At 38.8% G+C, this 27,914-nt stretch overlaps 1 protein-coding gene and 1 non-coding gene across 2 annotated transcripts; one reads left to right on the top strand and one right to left on the bottom strand.

Moving 5' to 3' along the window:
• Nucleotides 1–619: 619 nt before the first annotated feature.
• Nucleotides 620–693, bottom strand: Trnan-guu (transfer RNA asparagine (anticodon GUU)). Its single transcript has one exon. It is a non-coding gene; the product is annotated as a tRNA-Asn (tRNA).
• Nucleotides 694–5,462: 4,769 nt separating this feature from the next.
• LOC106087287 (uncharacterized) lies at nt 5,463–27,694 on the top strand. The gene is made up of 4 exons (XM_059361701.1): nt 5,463–5,649; nt 15,789–16,255; nt 16,321–16,678; nt 27,498–27,694. Exons 1-4 carry the CDS (start codon nt 5,463–5,465, stop codon nt 27,692–27,694), a joined length of 1,209 nt encoding a protein of 402 aa, XP_059217684.1.
• Nucleotides 27,695–27,914: the final 220 nt, after the last annotated feature.

Raw genomic sequence — 27,914 nt, 5'->3', positions numbered from 1 at the left:
AGAATCGTTTTAAAAAGTGACATGAAGGTGTCAAAACCTCTAGTTAAACTCAATTTCCAACTGTGTGGCATGTGTAATGCTTGGTTTGAATCATGTTGAGGAATTTTGTTTAGATAAAATGTTCACAATCTATTCCTATTAGGCCCTCCCATTGCGCGAGAAAACTGACTAAAGGTTTTTATCCACGGAGCTTAAGTGGTTGTGGGAATTTTTAAAATAAACTTTTCTCAAAGCATTAAACGTTTCATGCGAGTACGATGTCATCTTGTAGCATCTATACTTTTTTGAGAACAAATAAATCGGTCCACAAACTGATATGGCCCCCAAATAAACGTTTATTGGGAATTGACTTTTTAAGTAACATCAGGGCGCGATTTTATCCGAAGTTAAATTATTTCTAAGTACCATCGTTGAATATTATGCCTTAAAATACCAAAGAACGTAGTAAAAGCAATCCACAATTAGGCCTGACCAAACTTAAAACGATTGTACCATAATAATATAATAATAAGCCCTTCTTATTCGACTATTTATTATTTGGATAAGTTAATTCCAATTTTTTAATATCTAATTTAACTATTTTGCTGAAGAATAAATATTTATTTAAAAAAGAAACCACCGCCCCCGGGTGGGCTCGAACCACCAACCTTTCGGTTAACAGCCGAACGCGCTAGCCAATTGCGCCACGGAGGCAGTTGTTAACATTTCAACGCTATGCTTATTTCAACACTACCTCACCACACACCTCTCATTGAACTTAGAGAACAACGTTTACCAACTCACCTAATTGGTGGTGAGTTTGTGAATAAGCACACCTCTGACTCAATTCACAATACACCACCAGACGAAGCATAACACACAAACGTACAAAAACAACGAACATTGAAGACCATATAGACAACAAGAAAACACAGCACATGTGTTAACATTATTGCCACATATTAACCCAGAAATGTGATTGATTTGTGTAAGAAATATATTTTTTTTTGGAGATTTTGCCCAAAATTGTATTCAATTAATTTGTCATATTAAAATGCGACATGATTAGTTGAAATGAAACAGTTCAATTTAACAACGATATGACGTATATTGTGGGTTTATTTGCAATAAGGGGTTGTTTGGTTGTAAAAAGAATACAATGTTCTAGGGGTTTTTTGATGTGCTGACTGAGTCCAATGGTAAGGAGGAAGGGAGTATTGTTGTTGAGTTTTTGGCCTTTGTTTTTCTGAGCAAATTAGGGCGTTAAACTATTTCATAATAAGAAAAATCATCTTAACTGTATTGGATATGCGAGTATTATTAATAGGGAACAAATGTTGGAATAAATTTTGTATGTTGTAGATAAGTATGTATGTATGTACATTTATATATAAGCTATAAGGCATGTATTTAAATTTTAGGACCTCCAATAAAATTAAATAAGACGAAAGTTATATTTTCTTTGTAGGTACTAATAATTGTCTTTTTCCAACAAAAGAAAGTTCTATGAATAACCAATAATTGGAGGAGGCTGACAAGAGCATCAGTCAGTGATGTCAACAAAAAAGAGTCAAATTTGGTCTAACAAGAAGAAAAATTATAATTTTGATACTTTTTAATCATTGAAACGTTATTTTTTTCGATAATAAAAATTATAATTAACTAAAAATCCGATTCCAAATAAATAAGTCAATTCTAATACATTTTGGATAAATTTTACACAAAACAAGGAAAAGTTGATATTGTTCAAAAATGTTTTGTATCTGTTTGTCTTATGTAATGTCAAATTAAGCATACACATAGCCCATAAAGTTTGCGTTCACCTGACAAACTTTTATGATTGGTTTAAGAACACAAAATAAAATTATAAATCAAATCAACTCTTTTACATATATTTTTTCTTCATATTCCTAACATTAAAAATAAAATTCTAAGTTTAGTTAAGCACTTTCACTCTAGAGTGATTTAAATATGATAACAATTAAATATTAGGTTGCCCAAAAAGTAATTGCGGATTTTTTAAAAGAAAGTAAATGCATTTTTAATAAAACTTAGAAAGAACTTTAATCAAATATACTTTTTTTCCACTTTTTTTCTAAAGCAAGCTAAAAGTAACAGCTGATAACTGACAGAAGAAAGAATGCAATTACCGAGTCACAAGCTGTGAAAAAATTTGTCGACGCCGACTATATGAAAAATCCGCAATTACTTTTTGGGCAACCCAATATAAGTATCACAAAGTCTGCGTTCAGTAATTAAAAATAAACAAAAGAGTTATTTAAACACAAAATAAAAACATATTAACACATTCCTAATATTTGGTAGGATAGTCACGTTGTTTTAAGTCTGCACTTAGTCTATTTGGCATGGAGTTTACCAAATTTTCTGTTTCCTCAGATGTTATTTTCGACCATTCTGCCTGCTTAACCCTTCGTAACATCTCCTTGCTGGTTATAACGTGCTGACGAATTTTTTTCTCCAATAGATCCCAAAGATGCTCAATGGGGTTGAGATCTAGTGATTGGGGTGGTGTTTTAAGCTGCTTTGGAGTGTTATATGGAAGCCAAAGCCTAACAACCTCCGATGTATGCTTTGGATCGTTATCTTGTTGGAACCAAAATGTCGTTGCTAACCCTAGTTTAGCAGCACTTGGTTTCAAATTTTTTTTCAAAATATTGAGATAACCCCTTTTATCCATTTTGGACTCAATAAATTCTAATTGACCCACCCCAATAGCAGCCATACACCCCCACACCATAACTCCACCACCACCGTGCTTCACCATTCCAACTAAATTTTGTTTTTCCAGCTCCGTCCCGGACTTGCGCCACACTATTTGCCGACCTTTAATGCCAAAAATACAGAATTGGCTCTCGTCGGAGAAAATAATACGTTTGCAGAATTCAGGAGGCTTATTGATGAAAGTATTAGCGAATGCAATCCGATTTTGTCTGTTTATGACTGAAATATACGGCTTTCTTCGAGCAACTATTCCATGAAATCAAGCTCTATGTAATATTTTTCTGGCAGTTTTGGCACAGATGCTTTTTTATACCCTCCACCATAAGATGGGGGGTATACTAATTTCGCCATTCTGTTTGTAACTACTCGAAATATTCGTCTGAGACCCCATAAAATATATATATTCTTGATCGTCGCGACATTTTATGTCGATCCAGCCATGTCCGTCCGTCCGTATGTCTGTCGAAAGCACGCTAACTTCCGAAGGAGTAAAGCTGAAATTTTGCACAAATACTTCTTATTAGTGTAGGTCGTTTGGTATTGTAAATGGGTCATATCGGTCCATGTTTTGATATAGCTGCCATATAAACCGATCGTTGGTCTTGACTTCTTGAGCCTCTAGAGTGCGCAATTCTTATCCGATTGGAATGAAATTCTGCACGACGTGTTTTGTTATGATACCCAACAACTGTACCAAGTATGGTTGAAATCGGTCCATAACTTGATATAGCTGTCATATAAACAGATCTGGGGACTTGACTTCTTGAGCTTCTAGAGGGCGCAATTCCTATTCGATTTGGCTAAAATTTTGCATGACGTATTTTATTCTTACTTTCAACAACTGTGTCAAATAAGGTTCAAATCAGTTAATAACCAGATATAGCTGCCATAAAAACCAATCTGAGATCTTGACTTCTTGAGCCTCTAGAGGTCGCAATTATTATCCGATTTGCCTGAAATTTTGTACGACGGATCCTCTCATGACCACCAACATACGTGTTTATTATGGTCTGAATCGGTCTATAGCCCGCTACAGCTCCCATATAAATCGATCTCTCTATTTTACTTCTTGAGCCCCCAAAGGGCGCAATTCTTATTCGAATTGGCTGACATTACACAGGTCTCCAACATATAATTTAATTGTGGTCCAAACCGGACCATATCTTGATATCGCTCTAATAGCAGAGCAAATCTTTTCTTATATCCTTTTTTCCTAAGAAGAGTTGCCGGGAAACGAACTCGACGAATGCGATCCATGGTGGAGGGTATATAAGATTCGGCCCGGCCGAACTTAGCACGTTTTTACTTGTTTAAACATTGTTTTCATATTTTCAACAATTTTGGTTGATGTTATACGAGGGTTGTTGCTTGCCATATTAATCACTTAGCGCTCTTCTCTAACGGATAATTGTTTTGGACGCCCAGGCGGAGGCTTTGAAGTTATAATGCCGGTTTCTTTGTAATTATTAATTACGCGCTGGACAGAAGAATACGTTCTTCCAACTGTTCCACCAATATTTCTAAAGCTTTGTCCTTCTTTCTGCAATTTAAAAATTATTTTTCTTTCAGATATGCATATTTCATTTCCTTTAGTTTCCATGTTTCCAAATTTAGTAATTTTTTTTTTTAGTAAACAAAGTGAACGCAGACTTTTTGGTTGTCATAATTTCTACTTATGAGACAAACGTACCGTTAGAACAAAAAAGCAAAGGCAAACTTGTATTTTTGTTTTTGTTTTCTAATTAAGAAATATAAAGAAACAACATTTACAACAAAACTTTACTTTATATATTTTTTTTATGTTGTTTTTTAATCATTACTGGACTGTGTGTATTTGTGTACTTTTTATTGATCATGTGAAGGTGGTTCCATCCCAATGAATAAAATGCCTCTGTGCGTTCAAAAATATCCCTCATCGACTTTTGCAAATGCCGTATCTTATTGTGTTCTAGGTCATTGGCTTTACAGTGTTAGTACGAAGCTAACAATCAATTGCGCCTTTCGGATGCCAGGTGTCGTTAGTAAAAATGGACCTCACTTTTCAGTTATATTTTAGTTTTCAGGAGTTGTTTAGGAGTCATCAGGCATCGTTGGTCAAAAGGGGCCCAATGGTTTTTTGCGATTTACCTAAAATTGTATATTTAAAGTGTTATTTTGGATCAATGAATCATTAAAAGAATATATTTATTGAATAAATTTATTCGCATACGCATTGGGCTTAGAATATGTGGTAATGGTGTCATACCAATGAGCACAGTGCCATCTATGCGTTTAAAATGATCTCTAATCGCCTTCTCAAATGCCTTATCTTTGCATTTTGTATGTCTTTGGTAAGTTGGTTAGCTTAGATAATAACCGAGTTTTAAGTTGTCATCCTAAAAGTATACTTTATATTTTTTTCTTCATTTACCAAAAGATCCTACTAATATCAGTTTCTATAAAGCCAAAGCCAAATCCATATAAACAAATTATTTAATAAAAAAAAATATAATTTTAGAAAACAAAATAAAAAAATTGATTTGTTTTTTGCTGCCGTAAACTGAAATCTGATATCAATTAATTTATATTTGTTCTCAGTACTGACCATTCATACACTAAACCTGACAAAAATTGTTATCTCTGTTATGATTTTTTTGACGATTAGACGATAAATGTGAAATGAACTAATCTAATATTGCTCACCACACCTGAAATGCAAGAGGAGTGTAAATATTTATATTTTAAGCAGTTGAAAGTTTAACATGGTGATCGATAGGCAATTTTCCATAATTGACGGTGCTACACCCAAATGGGTGAATGAAACACTTTTCGAGAGTTTGTTGCGTAAAAAAGTGACTGATTTTAGTAAACTTATAAAGTTTTCAACAAAATATGTGAATAATTGCAAGGAAAACTACTTGAGTGTAAAAGCCGATTTCGAGACCAAAGGTGGGTAAAATACAAAAACTTAAATGTTTATTACAAAATATATGGAAACACAAATTGGGTATAAAATTTCCTTTGTCGACCTTTGGAGTTGTATGTTTCCGTGAGTGTATGTTTCCGTGAAAACAATGAAAGCAAAACGGCGTATTAGTGAGGATTAAAGGCTGTATATTTGTATACACCTACTGGGCCGGTATTTGATGAGGGTGAAGAATATCGTAATTATGGGGTCCTTTTAGCAAGATTGAACAAAAATGCTGATGCATACGTCGATTAAGCTTGTCGCCTTCTGCTCTACATAGGACAAATGGCAAGCCATTGGCTCCTACCACCTTGTTTTTCAGTAGCAGCCACAAGGAAAGTATGTACAATATGAATAGTTTTTTGTTCTTCCAGTCGGTTGTAAGTCCAACCTGCTGGCGAAAAGTTAGGTTGCTAGCCACTTCACTCGTCAACATCAGGTCCAATGTGCTGGAGTAATAATTGCGCCCTCTAGAGGCTCAAAAAGTCAAACTGGGAGTTTGGTTTATATGGCAGGCTATATCAGTTAATACACCGATTTAGACCATACTTGGAGTAGTTGTTGGAAGTCATACCAAAACGACTTATGCAAAATTTCAACCATATTGGATATTAATTGCGCCCTCTAGAAGCTTAAGAAGTCAATACCCAAAATCGGTTTATATGGCAGCTCTATCAGGTTATCAACCGATTTAGACCAAACTTGGAACAGTTGTTGGAAGTTATACCAAAACGACATACGCAAAGTTTCAACCATTTAGGATAAGAATTGCGCCCTCTAGAACTCTAATCGGGAGATCGGTTTATTTGGCGACTATATCAGGAAATGGACTAATTTACACTATACTTGACACAGTAGTTGGAAGTCATAATAAAACATTTCGTGCAAAATTTCGGCTAAATCGGATAAGGTTGCGCCCTCTAGAAGCTCAAGAAATCACGACCCAAGATCGGTTTATATGGCAGCTATATTAGGTTACGAAATATGCGAATTTCATCCATATTGGAATTTTTAATTGCGCCCTCTAGAAGCCCACGAAGTTTAATCGGAAGACCGGTCTATATGGCGGCTATATCAGGCTATGGACTGATTTAGACCATACTTGAAAAAGTTGTTGTAGTTGCAAATCGCAACTAAATCGGATGAGGATTGCGCCCTCTAGAAGCTCTAGAAGTCAAGACCCAAGATCGGTTTATATGGCAGCTATATCAAAACATGGATCGAATTGGCTCATTTAGAATCCCAACAGACCTACACTTATAAGAAATATTTGTGCAAAATTTCAAGCGCCTAGGTTTACTCCTTCGATATTTTGCATTCTTTCGACAGACGGGCGGACGGACGAACATGGCTAGATCGACTTAAAGTGTCATGATGATCAAGAATATATATATTTTATTGGGTCTTGGACACATATTTCGAGGTGTTACAAACGGAACAACGAAATTAGTATACCGCCCGTCATATGGTGGAGGGTATAAAAAGAGTGAAAATAAGTAAGTAAAGGCAATAGTCATGCGGTGGCGACTATATAATAGCCTAAACCTACTCTAAAAGTAATAACATGGACAGACGAACCGACGGATGGACATAGCTTAATCGAATCAGAAAGTGATTCTGAGTCGATCGGTATACTATATCTCTATCTCTCTTCAATTTGGGTGTTACAAAAAAATGCTCTAAGCTATAATATACTCTACCACAGTAGTGGTATATATAAAAATTTGGCGGCATCATTAAATGGATGCTATATCTAAATATGGCATAGGTTTCAGATTGGCAAGAAAATAGTTCGTACTACGGTTTTACATGGGAAAATCGGGTGACAACTTATATATAAAAATTAATTTGTGTCTGTCGGTTCGTTTGTTTGTCTGTTCCGTGTAGACTCTAAAACGGTTGAACCAATTTTCTTGAAATTTTCACAGATGGTGCATAATGATCCCGGACTTTCCCCCTTACCCTAATTTTCAAAAACGCCAGGTCTCGGAAATGGGTGGTACAATTTCAGCAAAATTTTAAGTGCCGTCTTATAGAAACCTAAAAACAAAAATTTGGTATCAAAATTTCCCAAAATAGCCCCCAAATAGGACAAAATTGGGATAATAGCAAGATGGGTCTCAAACGAAAGGTCTTTGGGAGTAAAGCTCGAATCTGATATCAATATTCATGAAAAAGTGTAAATGGGGCCATCCCATCCCCATTACATAACCTAAATAGGACGTAATTGCTGACAATTGCAATATGGGGCTCAATTAAAACACGAATCTGAGAGATATTTTCAGAGCCAAGTCACTGAGTGCCGCCCCATCCCCCAAAACACCCCCAAACCGAACATGTCTGCCGACTATTTTAACCGATTTCTTTTAATTTCAATAGGCTTCGGTATAACCCTAAACCGATATCGGCACTAATTTTGAACGGATGTACATTGCGGTCGGTATTTTGATTACAATTTTATATAGATAGACAGACGGACATAGGTCGATCGTTTTAGAGTGTGATTCTAAGTCGATAGGTGTACTTATCAATGGGTCTACCTCACTTCATTCTGAAAGTTACAAACAAATGCACTAAGATGTAATACCCAGAACTAAAAGTATACAAAGATCCTACCTGTGCTGTCTAAGCCATAATTTGCAGGCTGTTATGGAAGGGACCATCCAAATCATCATCAACATTCATGCAGACACGGTTGTAGATGGGGTGAATAGCTACCGGGTGAATGTTGTCCTCGGAGAAAAACCGCCACCCATTGCACCTGAAGAAATTGACCTGCCACGGCAAACAGAGTAGTTCTGGCTCAATTACGATGAGGCAGAGGTAGCCGCCCCAACTTCCACAGAGCAAGGATTGATGCCAACTTTCAGAATGTGTGCCCCGATTGTGACCTGCGACCACACGACACACCACCTCCCAATGAACCAAACGTTCAGCATTCGGTCAGAATTCTGTACGAAAGTCTGAAAATTCATCCGAATTCATATCCGAAGTGTGTGGGAATTCATAACGAACAAGTAAAAAGGCGTTAAGTTCGGCCGGGGCGATCTTTGGATACCCACCACCTCGGGTATATATGTAAACCACCTTTCATCAAAATTCGGTGAAAATTTCACACCTTATGTCCCATATCAGTTTTATCAAAATAGGTTCCGATTTGGACCAAATACTAATAAGTATACTAGCTAAATCTTAAAATAAACCGATCTGAACTATATACGACACGGATGTCGAAAAGTCTAATGTAAGACACTGTGTCAAACTTCAGTGAAATCGGATTATAAATGCGCCTTTTATGGGGCCAAGACTTTAAATAGAGATATTGCTCTACATTGCAGCTATATCCAAATCTGGACCGATTTGGGACAAGTTGCATAAAAATGTTGAAGAGCCTAATACAAAGCACTGTCCCAAATTTCGGTGAAATCGGACAATAAATGCGCCTTTTATGGGGCCAAGACTTTAAATCGAGATATCGGTCTATATGGCAACTACATCCAAATCTGGACCGATCTGTGCGATATTGCAGAAGTATGTCAAGGCCCTTAATCTAACTTACTGTCCCAAATTTCGGCGACATCGGACAATAAATGAGCATTTTATGGGCCCAAAACCATAAATCAAATCATCGGTCTATATGGCAGCTATAGCCAAATCTGAACCGATCTGGACCAAATTGAAGAAAGATGTCGAAGGGGCTAACACAACTCATTGTCCCAAATTTTAGCAAAATCGGATAATAAATGTGGGTTTTATGGGCCTAACACCATAAATCGGAGGATCGGTCTATATGGCAGCTATATCCAAATATGGACCGATCTGAGCCAAATTGACGGAGGATGTCGACGGGCCTAACATAATTCACTGTCCCGAATTTCATCAAAATCGGATAATAAATGTGGCTTTTGTGGGCCTAAGACCCCAAATCGGAGGATCGGTCTATATTGCAGTTATATCCAAATCTGAACCGATCTGGGCCAAATTAACGGAGGAAGTCGAAGGGCCTAACACAACTCACTGTCCCAAATTTCAGCAAAATCGGTTAATAAATGTGGCTTTTATGGGCCTTAGACCCTAAATCGGAGGATCGGTCTATATGGCAGCTATATCCAAATCTGAACCGATCTGGGCCAAATTGACGAAGGATGTTGAAGGGCCTAACACAACTCACTGTCCCAAATTTCAGCAAAATCGGATAATAAATGTGGCTTTTATTGGCCTAAGACCCTAAATCGGCGGATCGGTCTATATGGGGGCTATATCAAGATATAGTCCGATATAGCCCATCTTCGAACTTAACCTGCTTATGGACAAAAAAAGAATCTGTGCAAAATTTCAGCTCAATATCTCTATTTTTAAAGACTGTAGCGTGATTTCAACAGACAGACGAACAGACGGACGGACATGTCTAGATCGTCTTAGATTTTTACGCTGATCAAGAATATATATACTTTATAGGGTCGGAAATGGATATTTCGATGTGTTGCAAACGGAATGACAAAATGAATATACCCCCATCCTTCGGTGGTGGGTATAAAAATATATAGAGCGGTACACACGAAATGTCTTAGGCAAATCTTATGTTGCTGCCTATGCTTCTGACAAAATGCTCACAGAATTCTAAATCAAAATTATGAGAAATTCGGACGGGAATTTGGAATTTCGTTAAGATTTCTGACCGAATTCTGATGTTAAGTTTTCATGAACACGGCTCTGTTTTCCGACTTGTCTTACCGATTTCTGACCGAATTTTAACATTTTGTAGATCTCGGATATACATTCCGAATTCAGAAAGAATTCGAATGTGTTTTCCGTCGATTCAAAATGAAAATTTGCTTTTAGACATTGCATTAAGAATTCCCGAGCCCGAACGGCGCGCCGACATCTCTGTGCGGAGAAGTTCTTACATTGTATTTTTTGCAAATTTTGCCCATGAACATTCCATCAAGGAACAGGGACAAGCTTCTCACATATCAATCGGCGCAGTCCGATTCAAGTTTTAAGCTCAATGATAGGGGCCTCTTTTTTTAACCGAGTCCGAACGGCGTGCCGCAGTGCGACACCTCTTTGGAGAGAAGTCGCATGCTACCTCAAAAATGTCGCCAGAAATAGGAGGAACCTCTGAACCTCCTTCCGAACTGTCGGGGAAAATTTCTACCGATAAAAAAATGTGCCACAAAAGCAAGTGAAGAAAAGAACACAAAAGAAATCCGACACGGAGACCCGAATATGTTTCGAATTCCATCAGAACTGTCGGAACACAATTCCTAATGAATCACACAAATTTATATGTGAAAAAGCAAGCACCAAAAACGACAAAAAAACTTCTGACACTGGGTTTAGACGTCGTTCAGCATTCATACCGAGCTATCGAGGGAAAAATTAAAACAAGTAAATGGGTGCTAAGATCGGCCTGGCTGAACTTTGGAAATCAACCACCAAGAACTCCTCTAAAATATGGGAGCTATATTTAGTTATAGACCGAATTTGACCGTACTTGGCGCAGATGTTTGGAGTCATAACAGAACACCAGTACAAAATTTCTGCCAAATCGGATGAAAATTGGGGATTCCAGGGACTCAAGAACTCATATTGGGATATCGGTCTATATAGGAGCTATATTAGGTTATACACAGATTTAAACCGTACTTGGCAAAGTTGTTCGAACCTGAAATAGACCACCATGTGCAAAATTTCAGCCAACTCGGACAAAAATTGCGGCTTCCAGGGGCTGAGGAAGTCAAATCGGGAGATCGGTTTATATGGGAGCTATATCAGGTTATAGACCGACTTGGACCGTACTTGGCACAGTTGTTGAATGTCATAACTATGTGCAAAATTTCAGCCGATTTGAACCATACGACATGGCTAGATCGGTTTAAAATGTCATGACAGTCAACAATATATATATTTTCGGGGTCTTAGAGGCATATTTTGAGGTATTATATAAACTGAATACCCCCATTCTATGGTGGAGGGCATAAAAACCATACGAAAAGACGGCCAGACTGCATTCAGAATTCTTTCAAAACTGTCGAAACAAAAACTCCCTCTGAATGTTAAACAGAATTCGGAACGAACTCGGTAAGATCTTGTCGGAAGACTTCAGAATTTGTCCAGCCACCCCATCTTAGTTTCAGAGTTCCTGGTTCTAGATATTCAACAGAACCAAGCAGACGAAGATACAAAACAAGACACTGTTACAACAACAACAACCCAGTTCTATAGTAGTGGTGTAGGGTATAAAAATGAAGATGAAACTAACGCACAAGACAAAAACGAGGGGAAACAGAATAACCAGAAAGGAGCTCTCTCTGCTTAGAGTTGTTAGCCGTCAGTGGCTTCAGTTTTCTTATGTAGTCTATTAATACAGGTACAACAAGTAAAAGCGTGCTAAATTCGGCCGGGCCGAATCTTATATACCCTCCACCATGGATCGCATTTGTCGAGTTCTTTTCCCGGCATCTCTTCTTAGGCAAAAAAAGGATATAAGAAAAGATTTGCTCTGCTATTAGAGCGATATTAAGATAAGGTCCGGTTTGGACCACAATTAAATTATATTTATTTTGGAGACCTGTGTAAAATGTCAGCAAATTCGAATAAGAATTGCGCCATTTGGGGGCTCAAGAAATAAAATAGAGAGATCGATTTATATGGGAGCTGTATCCGGCTATAGATCGATTCAGACCATAATAAACACGTATGTTAATGGTCATGAGAGAATCCGTCGTACAAAATTGCAGGCAAATCGGATAATAATTGCGACCTCTAGAGGCTCAAGAAGTCAAGATCCCAGATCGGTTTATATGGCAGCTAAATCAGGTTATGAACCGACTTGTACTTTATTTGACATAGTTGTTAAAAGTAACAATAAAAAACGTCTTGCGAAATTTCAGCCAAATCGGATAGGAATTGCGCCCTCTAGAAGCTCAAGAAGTCAAGTCCCCAGATCTGTTTACATGACAGCTATATCAGGATTTGAACCGATTTGAACCATATTTGGCACAGTTGTTGGATATCATAACAAAATACTACGTGCCAAAATTCATTCAAATTGGATAAGAATTGCGCCCTCTAGAGGCTCAAGAAGTCAAGACCCAAGATCGGTTTATATGACAGCTATATAAGGTTATGGACCGATTTGAACCATACTTGGCACAGTTGTTGGATATCGTAACAAAACACGTCGTGCAAAATTTCATTCCAATCGGATAAGAATTGCGCACTCTAGAGGCTCAAGAAGTCAAGACCCAAGATCGGTTTATATGACAGCTGTATAGTTTTTTATAAACCGATTTGAACCATACTTGGCACTGTTGTTGGCTATCATAACAAAACACGTCATGCTAAATTTCATACCAATCGGATAAGAATTGCGCACTCTAGAGGCTCGAGAATTCAAGACCCAAGATCGGTTTATATGGCAGCTATATCAAAACATGGACCGATATGGTCCATTTACAATACCAACCAACCTACACTAATAAGAAGTATTTGTGCAAAATTTCAAGCGGCTAGCTTTACTCCTTCGGAAGTTAGCGTGCTTTCGACAGACAGACGGACGGACGGACAGACGGACGGACGGACAGACGGACGGACATGGCTAGATCGACATAAAATTTCACGACGATCAAGAATATATATACTTTATGGGGTCTCAGACGAATATTTCGAGTAGTTACAATCAGAATGACGAAATTAGTATACCCCCCATCTTATGGTGGAGGGTATAAAAACAGGTTATCACCTATAATCTTTTGTGTTCATTCCGTAACTGTCTCCAACTCCTGTTCGTCACCAAAAAACCTACAGAAGTGTTCGCGCGTAGTCAAGCACCTCACATTCCAAAGCTGTTCCAGCTATTGCTGCCTCAGCCCCAGGCTAAGCTACCCTGCAATCCGCAGAATCTGACACATTTGTGCAAGCCTCCACCATACCAAGAAACTCATGTAGGGGAGATTTCACTGAATCAGAAGAACGATCGGACCTCATTAGCGATTCATTATCCGCCACACCTTTAAGGGCCGGGACCAAGCTATACTTGAAAACCTTCTCCATGGTTCGAAGAAACTCCTTGCAACTCTTAACCAGTTTCAACCTCGAATGACCCTATGCCATAGCCTTTAGCAACGACTGGCTGTCCACGCGTATTGTGCGGCACCCCCTGTCCCGCCTTCAGGATCGCAAAGAGCTCGGCCTGAAAAAAGTTATACCCGTCCAAAAGCCAATATGAGTCCTTAATCGTAAGGATCTCCATGTAGAATACAGAAGGTCCTGGGAAAGGCGTGGAACACGTAGCACAATAGTCCTTTCCTTGGCATTTCTTATCTCCAGGATCTCCATGTAGAATACAGAAGGTCCTGGGAAAGGCGTGGAACACTTAGCCCAATAGTCCTTTCCTTGGTATTTCTTCGCTCGTTCAGCTTTTGGTGAAAGATAACACGTCCAAGCCAAAGCGCGTGTCTTTGGGCTAAAAAAGTGATATATGGTGAATTTTGTAATGATTGGATAACAAATGCGATCTCCACCTTTGAAAAAAAAGAGAACACAAGACGGACAAACGGCACAGAAAGGATATGGGGACAATCGGACATTACTAAGCCAAATCAGGAGAAATTTCTGAGTCGAACTACACATTTTATACCAGCTACTGTAGTGGTGCAAGGTAAAGTTTGTGTTTCTATAATAAATTTTAAATATATATGTTCTTTGTTTACCAATTAGAGCCTAGGACCTAAAATAATCACCTGGATAATCAACTTTAGACGTCATGTCGGCACGGTTTATCATTAACCGATCGCCATAATATATTTTACTTTGCTTATTGGGATGAAAGGGGAAAATACTCTCCTGTTTTTGCGATGTATGGAACATAGGTTCAATTGTCAGCAAAACACAAAAACTTGTTGCAATCTTTAAAAAACTGTACATTAGTCGTTGTCAGAATGTGAACACCTGGGGAATGTTTTGAACGTTTCGTTTACAAAAATTGTTGTTGATTTATGAACATTTGTGGTTGATCTGATTACATATGTATGTATGTATGTATGCATATGTGTGTTGAGTCGCTTTTATGAACCATTGGAGTAAATTTGACAACACCTAGCTTGGTCTTTTATGTGGTGACAGAATATCTTTCCCTCCGTTATCATGTACTCGGACCGTTCCTCGGCTCTGTGTAGTGCTCAAAAGATGTCGAAGCCGTCCGAGTAACAACCCGCTGGCTTCTTCTGAGTACCTGACCCACTGCCTACTTGGTTGCAGCCAATAATTTGAGAATCTCCGGACTAGATCCGTCTACATTTTGTCATATCTTAGAATGCTTCCAAGGGGTTTCGGGTCCTTAGAGAGAACCGAGCGTAACCTCGTTCACTTAAATTGCTAAAACAGACTCATGAGGCCATTTTGGTCGACTTTATGTATACTCTCCACCATAGGATGGGGGTATAGTAATTTCGTCATTCTGTTTGTAACGCCTCGAAATATGCGTCTAAGACCCCATGAAATATATATATATTTTTGATCGTCGTAACATTTTAAGTCGAACTAGCCATGTCCGTCCGTCTGTCCGCCTGTCCTTCCGTCCGTCCGTCTGTCTGTCGAAAGCACGTTAACTTTTGAAGGAGTAGAGCTAGCTGCTTGAAATTTTGCACAAATACTACTTATTAGTGTAGGTCAGTTGGGATTGTAAATGGGCCAAATCGGTCCATGTTTTGATATAGCTGCCATATAAACCGATCTTGGTTCTTGACTTCTTGAGCCTTAGAGGGCGTAATTCTCGTCCGATTTGACTGAAATTTTGCACATAGTGTTTTGATGTTAACAACTGTGCTAAGTATAGTTCAAATCAGTCCATAACCTGGTATAGCTGCCATATAAACCGATTTTGGGTCTTGACTTCTTGAGCTTTTAGAAGGCGGAATTCTTATCCGATTTGACTGAAATTTTGCACGTGGTGTTTTGGTATCACTTCCAACATTTATGAGAAGTATTGTCCAAATCGGTCCATACCCTGATATAGCTGCCATATAAACTGATCTGGGATCTTGAGTTCTTGAGCTTCTGGAGAGCGCAATTCTCTTACTTATTAATTTTCTGAAATTTATTCTCTTCATTGCAGATGGCAAACGACGACTCATGGGCTTTATAATGAAAACAGCTACACTTAGCCATGGCGAGAAGTTGTTGCCATATTTAACTAGTGGAAGTTTGGCCCAAGAAAATTGGATGAATTTTGAGATCATACCAAAATTCAAGGCTTTATTTGAAACAGAAAATAAACCAAAAACTTTTCACCCAACTTCCTTAAAGTTTCCCCAAAGTGTGCCTGAAGATTATGTTCTCTTTGAGGATCTGCAAATGAAAGGATATCGACCACTGCAGGGTGGTTTGAGCTCTCCGCAAATGGAAGCAGTTTTGAATAATTTGGCAGCATTTCATGCAGCAAGTGCTGTAGAGGGAAATATTAATCAAAGTGTTAACCAAAGAATGGTAAAAACACCAAATAAGGAATTACAGCTATTGATCAATCGCATATTTCATGAACATTTACGATTGTACGATCTAAAAGACTATGAGGATAAAATTGTAAGTTGATATAATGAATTAAAATGGTAACAACTTTTACTAGATGTTTAATTTATTTCTTATAGAAATCTTTGCAGTCCCACTTCTTGGAGGAATCTTCCCCTTCCAACTCCTTGGAATTTCAGGTTTTGCAAGTGGGCAATTGCTGTATCGATAATATGCTGTTTCTGTTGGATGCCTTCGGCAATGTCAAGGATATTGCATTTATCAATTTGGATATGTGTTGCTATGGCAATCCTGTAAAAGATTTGCTTTATCTTTTGCTCTCATCGGCCATCAATGCTGATAAAATTAACAATTTTGATTACTACATAAAATATTACCATGACCAATTGGTGGGTTATTTAAAGCTGCTGAAGTTTAAGAGAAAAATACCTAAATTATGGGAGCTGCAATACGATGTTATTAAAAACAACAAGTGGGGTAAGTATTGAAAAAACAAAAAAAAAATGAGTTAAAACAAGTCAGGACAATACTGCGGTTGACTCATATTTGATGAGTCGCCGATGATTTGAGAGTTCAACAAGTAAAAAGGTGTTAAGTTCGACCGGGCCGGACTTTGGATACCTACCACCTCGGGCAAATATGTAAACCACCTTTCGTCAAAATCCGTTGAAAAATGCATACCTCATGCCCCATAGCAGCTATATCGAAATATGTTCCGATTTGAACCAAATACTTATAAGAACAAGTCATTGTTCAATTGTGTATAAAAAAAAATTGGTCTTTTTAGTAGCCATATATAAAAGTAAACCGATCTGAATCATATACGACACGGATGTCAAAAAGCCGTACAAAAGTCACTGTGTCAAATTTCAGTCCAATCGGATTATAAATGAGCCTTTTATGGAGACAAGACTATATTGGAGGTATCGGTCTATATGACAGATATATCCAATTCTGGACCGATCTGAGCGAATTGAATAAGAATGTCGAGGGGCCCAACACAAATTTCGGCGAAATCGGACAATAAATGCGCCTTTTATGGCCCCAAAACCTTAAATCGAGAGATCGGTTTATATGGCAGCTATATTCAAATCTGGACCGATCTAGACCAAATTGAAGAAGGATGTCGAAGGGCCTTACACAACTCACTGTCCCAAATTTCTGCAAAATCGGATAGGAAATGTGACTTTTATGGGCCTAAGACCCTAAATCGGCGGATCGGTCTATATGAAGGCTATATCAAAATATAGTCCAATATAGCTCATCTTCGAACTTAACCTGCTTATAGACAAAAAAAAAGAATCTGTGCAAAATTTCAGCTCAATATATCTATTTTTAAAGACTTAGTATGATTTCAACAGACAGATGGACGGACATGGCTAGATCGTCTTAGATTTTTCCGCTAATCAAGAATTTATTGGGTTGCCCAAAAAGTAATTTCTGATTTTTCATATAGTCGGCGTTGACAAATTTTAAGCAAATTTTAAGCATTAATCGAATTGGATCGTCATGTAACTGAGCGTGAGATAGGAGAGAAGTTAAATTTACCAAAATCAACCGTTCATTATCACATAAAAAGTCTTGGTGATAAAGCTTGATATTTGGGTACCACATGTATTGAAAGAAATTCATTTAACAAACCGAATCAACGCTTGTGCACCTTAAACGCAATGAATTCGATCCGTTTTTAAAACGAATCATAACTGGAGATGAAAAATGGATTGTTTACAATAACGTTAGTCGAAAACGATAATGGTCCAAGCATGGTGAACCAGCTCAAACCACTTCAAAGGCTGATATCCACCAAAAGAAGGTCATGCTGTCTGTTTGGTGGGATTGGAAGGGTGTGGTTTATTTTGAGCTGCTTCCAAGGAACCAAACGATTAATTCGGATGTTTACTGTCAACAATTGGATAAATTGAATACAGCCATCAAGGAGAAGCGACCAGAATTGGTCAATCGTAAAGGTGTCATATTCCACCAGGACAACGCTAGACCGCACACATCTTTGGTCACTCGCCAAAAACTGAGTGAGCTTAGCTGGGAACTTTTGATGCATCCACCATATAGCCCTGACCTTGCACCATCAGACTACCATTTATTTCGATCTTTGCAGAACTCCTTAAATGGTAAAACTTTCGGCAATGATGAGGCTATAAAATCGCACTTGGTTCAGTTTTTTGCAGATAAAGGCCAGAAGTTCTTTGAGCGTGGAATACAAAATTTGCCAGGAAGATGGCAAAAGGTTATCGAACAAAATGGCAATTATATATTTGATTAAAGTTCATTCTAAGTTTTATTAAAAATGCATTTACTTTCTTTAAAAAAATCCGCAATTACTTTTTAGGCAACCCAATATATACTTTATAGGGTCGGAAATGCATATCTCGATGTATTGCAAACCGAATGACAAAATGAATATACCCCCATCCTTCGGTGGTGGGTATAACAAGTAACAACTAAAAGCTAAGTTCGGCCGGGTCGAATCTTATATACCCTCCACCATGAATCGCATTTGTCGAGTTCTTTTCCCGGCATCTGTTCTTAGGCATAAAAAGGGCGGTATCAAGATATTATCCGGTTTGGACCATAACTAAAGTATATGTTGGAGGCCTGTGTAAAATGTCAGCCAATTCTAATAAGAATTGCGCCCTTTGGGGGCTCAAGAAACAAAATAGAGAGATCGATTTATATGGGAGCTGTATCAGGCTATAGACCGATGCAGATCATAATAAACATGTATGTTGATGGTCATGAGAGAATCCGTCGTACAAAATTTCAGTCAAATCGGATAATAATTGCGACTTCTAGAGGCTCAAGAAGTCAAGATCCCAGATTGGTTTATATGGTAGCTATATCAGCTATAATAGATTTGAACTTTATTTGCCACAGATGTTGAAAGTCATAATAAAATACGTCATGCTAAATTTCAGCCGAATCGGATAGGATTTGCGCCCTCTAGAAGCTCAAGAAATCAAGTCCCCAGGTCGGTTTTTATGACAGCTATATCAGGTTAATTACCGATTAGAACCAAACTAGGCACATTTGTTGGATATCAAAACAAAATAATTCGTGCAAAATTTCATTCTAATCGGATAAGAATTGCACCCTCTAGTGGCTCAAGAACTCAAAATTCAAGATCGGTTTATATGGCAGCTATATCAGGTTATGAACCGATTTAAACCTCACTTAGCACAGTTGTTGGAAGTCATAGCGAAACACATCCTGCAAAATTTCATTCCAATCGTATAAGAATTGCGACCTCTAGTGGCTCATGAAGTCAAGATTCAAGATCGGTTTATATGGCAGCAATATCGGGTTATGAACCGACTTGAACCTTACTTAGCACAATTGTTTGATATCATAATAAAACACGTCGTGCAAAATTTCATTCCAATCGGATAAGAATTGTGCACTCTAGAGGCTCAAGAAGTCAAGACCCAAGATCGGTTTATATGTCATCTATATCAAAAGATGGACCGATATGGCCCGTTTACAATCTCAACCGACCTGCACTAACAAGAAGTATTTTGCAAAATTTCAAGCGGCTAGCTTTACTCCTTCGAAAGTTAGCGTGCTTTCGACAGACAGACGGACCGACGGACGGACAGACGGACTGACAAGGCTAGATCGACATAAAATGTCACGACGATCAAGAATATATATATTTTATGGGGTGTCAGACGAATATTTCGAGTAGTTACAAACAGAATGACGAAATTAGTATGCCTCCATCCTATGGTGGAGGGTATAAAAAGCATGCTAAGTTCGGTCGGGCCGAATCTTCGGTATCAACCACCACCATGGGTTGAGCTTAAAATGTATCCGTATTACCACAGTTTGCATTTGAATCATTATGTAACACTCAACTAGGATTTTGATTGAGTCTTTTATGGTCTCTCGAAGTCATATCGGGGTATCGGTTTTTAAAGGGCCTATATCTATTTATGAACCTGTAGGGGTAAGATTCGTTGTAAGCATTAGATGACACAAGTATACTTCACGTACCAAATGTTGGCCAAATCTGGCAAAAACTAAGACTTTTAGGAACTTAAGAAGTCAAATCCGGAGATCGGTCTTTATGGTGGCTATATGTATTTAGGAATCTATCTGGATGGGATTAGGCATGAGTGTTGAAGGGCATAAGTGTTCTTCACGTACCAAATTTCGACCAAAACGGCGGACAATTGAGGCGTCTGGGGGCTCAAGAAGTCAAAACCGATGATCGTTTTATACATGGGCTACATCCAAATCTAAGACTAAAAGTAACCGTGGAGCGGACGTGTTTTAATTTCGCTCCTCGAAGAAAAATATCCGTATCTGGGAATAGGTACCTATTAGAAAAAATTCTTAAAAACTTTTCAGGAGTAGGCTCAAAATGGAATCCAAAAACCCAACAGCTTCGGTGTGGTATCAGACCGTAGCATGTTGTCCTCCCTTCTTATAGGTGTGGGTGCCTTGGCACCTGTTGTCGAGAGTAATGATTCAAGAACACAACCAGTCGTCAGACTAACAATTGTGGAAGAGACTGATAAACCAGAGGGATGCGCAGTTCGTCCCCAGCCTGTACTTAAAGGTGGTGTTTCCAATTAAGATGCAGACAGTGAAAGTGTCAATGAAACAGTCTAATAGAGAGATGAGAACAGCGGGATGACGGCAGAAGTGAGCGAGGACTTTGCTTAGCTCATAGGAATACCGAGGAAGTAATCCTGGTTACGACGAAGGAGACGGAGGAATATGTACCAGCAGTGCAATCGGGAAAAATTGCAGGATGCCGGAAGGAATGAAACTGATTTTCCAGACAGTTCTACCGGAATCTGGAAAGATAATCAGATCTGTAGAAGAGCTTAGCACTGCTAAGAAGAAAACAAACTTCCCGCTTTCTAGTAATCTGGGAAGACCAAGCGAGCCATCCCGCACTGGAGACTTCCGACAGTATCCTGCGGAGGGAGACAAAGTCGGTACAAGATCGAGGGAAGCACGCACGGCCTCTGAGTCTTCATGGAGGACTGTGACTTCCAAAAGCACGCCACAGCCATCACGGATGAGGAAAATGATCGTTGAAAATATCAACTACTAATTATTCTATGCTTACACTGGTACTCGGGCAAGGACCTTCTTTTTTTGTCATAAAAATTGGAATTATATATTTTCCCCAGAGTTGTCAACGTCGGATGCAACAGTGGTGACACAGGTAGACGGTGAAGCGTACCTGGCATCTCTTTATCTGCCTTTCGACTCTCCGACACCGCCACCCACGTCTGAGCTGCAACGGCTGGTGAGGAAAGCAGAACAGACAGGAAACAAGGTACTAAAAGGATGCGATGCGAACTCTCACCACATTTCGTGGGGTAGCACCAACACTAATAAGCGGGGCCAAGACCTGACATAGTTCGTGAATACTAACGACCTAATAACACTTAATATTGGAAACACCCCTTCCTTTGTTAATAGGATTAGGGAGGGGGTATTAAATGTGACGATATGTTCCGAAAATCTGATCGATGAGGTTCAGGATTGGAGGGTCTCCATGGAACACTCTTTCTCTGACCATCGCTACATTAGGTTTAGAATAGCACGGCCAGCGCCGAATCCGATAAGCTTCCGAAATAAGTTGAAAACCATCTGGACAAAATTCGGAAGGCTACTCAGAAGTAGGCATGGGCAAGATAGTTTAGATTGTCCACACATTGACGACAATGTCAACAGGATTACTACTGCACTGGTGGGGTCATTCGAAGTTAGTTGTTCTCTTCGGGAAAGGAAATCACCCCAAGAAAAATCTTGGATAGAGAGATTCGCAAAATTGGGAAAGAGGTCCGCAGACTTTTTAAAAGAGCACGTCGTAAAAAATCGTAAGTTTATTGGGATGTGTATTACACACGACTCAAGGAATACAATAAGATTACCTGAGTGGCAAAACGTGCCTTCTGAAAGCTTTTCTGCGACCAGGTCGATAGCGTTAATGAGGCCGCCCCGATGATGATGATAAAGCACAAACGGTTTAGGGACCTTACCGTCCAGGTTGTTTTTGCCCTTATGGTGATTTTGCTGTCCGTAAAGATGCTCACACTCGACGTCCTCGCGTCAGCACCACACCATCTCACGCATTGCGTGATCGTCCAGATCTCAGCCTTCAGTACCGTATTATGGTCAGGCAGTCTAAAACTGATCTCAGTCCCTGCGTTCTCAATGTAGACCCCCAAGGCCACTCTATCCTCTAGATTTGATCCATCCGTCCAACACGATCTTCCAGATGGCAATACTAGGGTTCCGTCAATCCAAGACTGTGCCGCTGGCAGCAGTGCCTCGCACTCGACCTCAAAGATCATCTCAGGTATCCGATCGGAAACCTCTTCCCCTCCTTCCGGGTTTCCTAACGTCGCCTCCATTATACCGCGATGGTATGAGCTGCTTCCATCCTCAATCCATTCTCCCATCGCCTTAAGTCTCATAGTCGCAGTGGCTACCTCAGACTTAATCTGTATGTCAATGGGTCGTATATCTAGAATAGTCTTAAGTGCTCCAGTAGTCCTCATCGCTCCGCTTATACCAAGACAACATGTTCTCTGTTGTATGGTCCTTACGTTGCACTTTTTCTCCATCACAGTCCACCAAACTACTGAGGCATAAGGAAGTATTTGTCTACAGCAGCGTGGTAGAGCCAGTGGACTATCCTCGCATTCAGGCTCCATTTCGAGCCTACGGCCCGTCTACATAGTGCCCAAGATCTGTGAGCCTTCTCAGTACGCTACTGAATGTGACAATTCCAATTCAGTTTCCTGTCCTCGATCACAAAGTATTTGACCTCGCCAGATATCGTAATCGTCTTATAAAGGAAACGTGGTGCGTTAAGTTGGCCCACCTTCGTCTCTCTTCAGTCTTCTCTGGGTTAACATTGAGACCTCTGGGTCTAGCCCAGTCATATGCCATATAGCTTGTTCGGATCCTTACCCCACAGAAGTATTATAACATCGTCTGCATATCAGACGGGTTCAAATCCATCCTCAGTCAGCATCTTTAATAGGTCATTTATGGTGGTCACCCAAAGGAGTGGTGATAAAATGCCCCCCTGTTCCGTGCCTTGTGTCACTTTCTCCCTTATATTTATGTCATGGGACCCGCAGTTTATCTTCCTGTTCCTTAGCATATGGTTTATCCAGTCTCAAAGGAATCGGCCCACCCGACTCGAACAATGTGTCGGTCGGCAAATTGTTAAACGCCCCTCGATGTCAATGCAAACCGCCAATGTGTAAGTGTTGGCATGGAAGAATTCTTCTGTCTTATGCACAACCTCGTGCAGGGCAGTCTCCAACGACCTTCCCTTGACATAGGCATGTGGTTTGTACTTAAGCAATTCGCTGGATGTCCTACTCTTTATCATGGTATCCACATACGTTCCATTGTTTTGGTGTAGCAAAACTTGCCTTCCCGGGCTTGGGCAAGTCCTAGGCACGCTGTGAAAATAGTGGCCAGATGAGGCGCCAGATTGTCGGCCTCCTTTTGTAGTAAAGCCATTAGGTCCGGTTTGATGATTTGAAGCTCCTCAAGGCTTCCTTGACCATAAATTCCGTTATGATAAGCCTTCGATCGATCTCATTATTCCAATGATCCGGTGTCTCTGTGAGTCCCGTCGTATCCTGTGGAAAAAGCGTTTTCATCAAAAGCCTCAACATGTCCTCCGTTGTTTCTGCTCTCAATCCCATGTAGTCCACTAACGTTTCAGTTTGGACTTGGGTTTTTGAGAGCAAATTTTTTATCTTAACATCCAGGACGGTAAGGTCACTAAACCTTTCGTGCTTTATTCACCAAAATTATGTTCTGGTGGACAATTTATAAAATATAAAATTGTTGTTTAAAAATCTACAAAATCCATAAAAAACCTGTAAGGAAAGGCAAAAGTCGGGCGGTGCCGATTATATAATACCCTACACCACCTAGTGCATGTAGTACTTTTTATATGTAAAACTTACCTGGAAATCTAGTTAGACTTTAATTTACCATTCTTCCACAGGACAAAAGATTTGGATTTCCACATCTTTAAAAGATTGTAGAGATGTGACCAAAATTGTGGATTTTACTGCCTTAAAAGTCCATATCGGATGAAATATACACAATGGAGCTTTATCTAAATTAGGACTGATTTTTGCGCACGTACTGGAACGTCAATTTAAACGTCTCATATAAAATCGGGCGAAAGTTGTGGATTCTACAGCCTTAAAAGGCCATATGGGATGAGAGATATGTATGGTAGCTATATCTAAATCTAAACCTATATTTATGAAATTTTGCACACATATGAAGACGTCAAATGAAGCACCTCATGTAAAATTTTGTTAAGATCGGACCAAAATTGTGGCTTCTACAGCCTTAAAAAGCCAAATCGGATGAAAGATATATATATATCTAAATCTGAACCGATTTTTTTGAAATTTTGCACATACAAAAACGACTCCACTCCAAATTTGGTGGAGATCGGACAAAAATTGTGGCTTCTACAGCTATTTTGGTTCAAATCGGATGAAAGATATATATGGGACCTATATCTAAATCTGAACCGATTTTTATGAAATATTCCAGATATATTAAGTGCAGTACAAAACATTCCGAGCCAAATTTTGTGCACATCGGTTGAAAATTGAAGCTACTACGGCCATTTAAGTGCAAATCGGGCGATCCATATATGGGAGCTTTATCTAAATCTGAACCGATTTTTATGAAATTTCGCACACATATGGAGACGTCAAATAAAACATCCCATGCCAAATTTTGTAAAGATCGGTAAAAAATTGTGGCTTCTACGGCCTTAAACGGCCATATCGGATGAAAGAAATATATGGGAGCTATATCTAAATCTGAGCCGATTTTCATGAAATTTTCCACACATATTAGGACATCAAATAAAACACCTCGTGCAAAATATTTTAAAAATTGGAATAAAACTATGGCTTCTACAGCCATAAAAGTCCATGACGGATGAAATATATATATGGGAGCTATATCTAAATCTGAACCGATTCTTTTGAAATCGAACAACAAATACGACCTGCACTTTGATTACAAGATTTCATGGACTCACAAACGGACATGGCTAAATCGAATCAGTAAGTGATTCTGAGTCGATCGGTATACTTATCAGTGGGTCTAGCTCTTCTCCTTCTTAGCGTTGCAAACAAATGCACAAATCTATAATACCCTGTACCACAGTGGTGGTACAGGGTATAATAAATTTATATTATTAAACAAGTTCGGCCGGGCCGAATCTTATATACCCTCCACCATGGATCGCGTTTGTCGAGTTCTTTTCCCGACTCTCTTCTTAGGCAAAACAGGATATAAAAAAAGATTTGCTCTGCTATTAGAACGATATCAAGATATGGCCCGGTTCGGACCACAATTAAATTATATGTTGGAGACCTGTGTAAAATGTCAGCCAATTCGAATAAGAATTTCGCCATTTGGGGGCTCAAGAAGTAAAATAGAGAGAACGATTTATATGGGAGCTGTATCGGGCTATAGACCGATTCAGACCATAATAAACACGTTAGTTGATGGTCTTGAGAGGATCCGTTGTACAAAATTTCAGGCATATCGGATAATAATTGCGACCTCTAGAGGCTCAAGAAGTCAAGATCCCAGATCCGTTTATATGGCAGCTATATCAGGTTATGAACCGATTTGAACCTTATTTGACACAGTTGTTGAAAGTAAGTATAAAATACGTCATGCAAAATTTCAGCCAAATCGGATAGGAATTGGGCCCTCTAGCTCAAGAAGTCAAATCCCCAGATCTGTTTATATAACAGCTATATCAGGTTATGAACCGATTTGAACCATGCTTGGCACTGCTGTTGGAAATCATAACAAAACACGTCGTGCCAAAATTCTTTTAAATCGGATAAGAATTGCGCCCTCTAGCGGATCAAGGAGTCAAGACCCAAGATCGGTTTATATGACAGCTATATCAGGTTATGGACCGATTTGAACCATACTTGACACAGTTCTTGGATATGTTAACAAAACACGTTGTGCAAAATTTCATTCCAATCGGATAAGAATTGCGCACTCTAGAGGCCCAAGAAGTCAAGACCCAAGATCGGTTTATATGGCAGCTATATCAAAACATGGACCGATATGGCCCATTTACAATACCAACCGACCTACACTAATAAGAAGTATTTGTGCAAAATTTCAAGCGGCTAGCTTTACTCCTTCGGAAGTTAGCGTGCTTTCGACAGACAGACGGACGGACGGACGGACATGGCTAGATCGACATATAATGTCACGACGATCAAGAATATATATACTTTATGGGGTCTCAGACGAATATTTCGAGTAGTTACAAACAGAATGACGAAATTAGTATACCCCCATCCTATGGTGGAGGGTATAAAAATCGGGCGACAAACACTAATGGCAGCTATATCCAAATCTGGACCTATTTCTATGATATTCAGCAGTAATATTAAGATTCATAAGAAAATCCTTACTGCTAAATTTCGAGAGAATCGGTTAATAAATAAGCATTTTATTTCTTAAAATCGGACGAATATATATGTGGGAGCTATATCTTAATCTGAACCAATTTCGACCAAACTTCTTAGGTATTGTGAAGTCATCGAGGAAAGTGTTGTACAAAATGTTGGCAAGATTGATTAATAAATGGGCTTGCAGTGGCTCATAAAGTGAAAAACTGGCAATAAACATATATGACAGCTATATTCAAATCTGAACCGATTTCTATGAAATTCAATAGTAATATCAAGAGTCAAGAGAAAATCGTTGCTGCCAACAAATTACCGCATTATTGCAATATTAGTTCAAATCGGTTGAACATATTTGTGGGAGCTATAACCAAATCTGAACAGATTTTTTCCAATTTCAACAGGTTTCGTCTCTAGGCCGAAAAACGCCAATACCACATTTTAAGACGACCGGAGAAAAATTGCGTCCTGTACTTTGTACACGAATTAACATGGACAGACGGACAAAGCTAAATCGAACCAGAAAGAGATTCTGAGTCGTTCGGTATGCTTATCAATAGGTCTATCTCTCTTCCTTCTGGGTGTTACAAACAAATGCACTAAGTTATAATACTGTGTACCACAGTGGAGGTGTAGGGTATACAGTTTTAAGAAATTTGAAATTCAAAATAGCTCTTACCTGTCATTTGGACCGGTTTGGACTTTCTAGTATTAAATAATTTAGAAATTTATATATGTATATATTTGTTTTTAATTTCTAACAAAATTTAATTACTTATTACTTTATTTATTTAATTTTGCCTTTCCCATAGCATTTGAAGCAGTGACGCAAGTTCTACCACTTGTACTTTGGGATCCCAGCAATTCGAACGAATCAAATTTATCTGAAGAAGAAGAACTGCCCATCAACGATAAGTTCTTGAAAGTCATGTGTGCACAAGATAATTATTGCCAACAAATTCAAAAACTACTACCTTGGATGGAGGACAAGGCATTTCTTGAAGAATAGTTATAATGCAATATAAATAAAAAAAAATGCAATATAATATATAAATAAAATTCTATACCCTCTAAAACTTGCTAATTAGTACAACTTTTGGGACATACCAATTTAAAATAAAGATTTGAATTACAACAAAATAAAAAGCTTTTGATTTCAAAGTATTCTATTGTATTGACTAAAGCGATTAGATTCGCTTACATAGTTAGGGCCAAAACAAAATGAGTGA

This window comes from Stomoxys calcitrans, chromosome 2 (genome assembly GCF_963082655.1).
Source record: "Stomoxys calcitrans chromosome 2, idStoCalc2.1, whole genome shotgun sequence".
Classification (NCBI taxonomy): Eukaryota; Metazoa; Arthropoda; class Insecta; order Diptera; family Muscidae; genus Stomoxys; species Stomoxys calcitrans.
The sequence above is the reverse complement of the archived record's forward strand: the minus strand, read 5'-3'. Positions and strand labels throughout refer to the sequence as shown.

Bases quoted from the DNA above. Each gene is read 5' to 3' on its own strand.
- LOC106087287 (XM_059361701.1), top strand. From the start codon at position 5,463: ATGGTGATCGATAGGCAATTTTCCATAATTGACGGTGCTACACCCAAA. The intron at 5,650-15,788 runs GTGGGTAAAATA...TCTTCATTGCAG, and splicing joins AGCCGATTTCGAGACCAAAG to ATGGCAAACGACGACTCATG. The intron at 16,256-16,320 runs GTAAGTTGATAT...TATTTCTTATAG, and splicing joins AAGACTATGAGGATAAAATT to AAATCTTTGCAGTCCCACTT.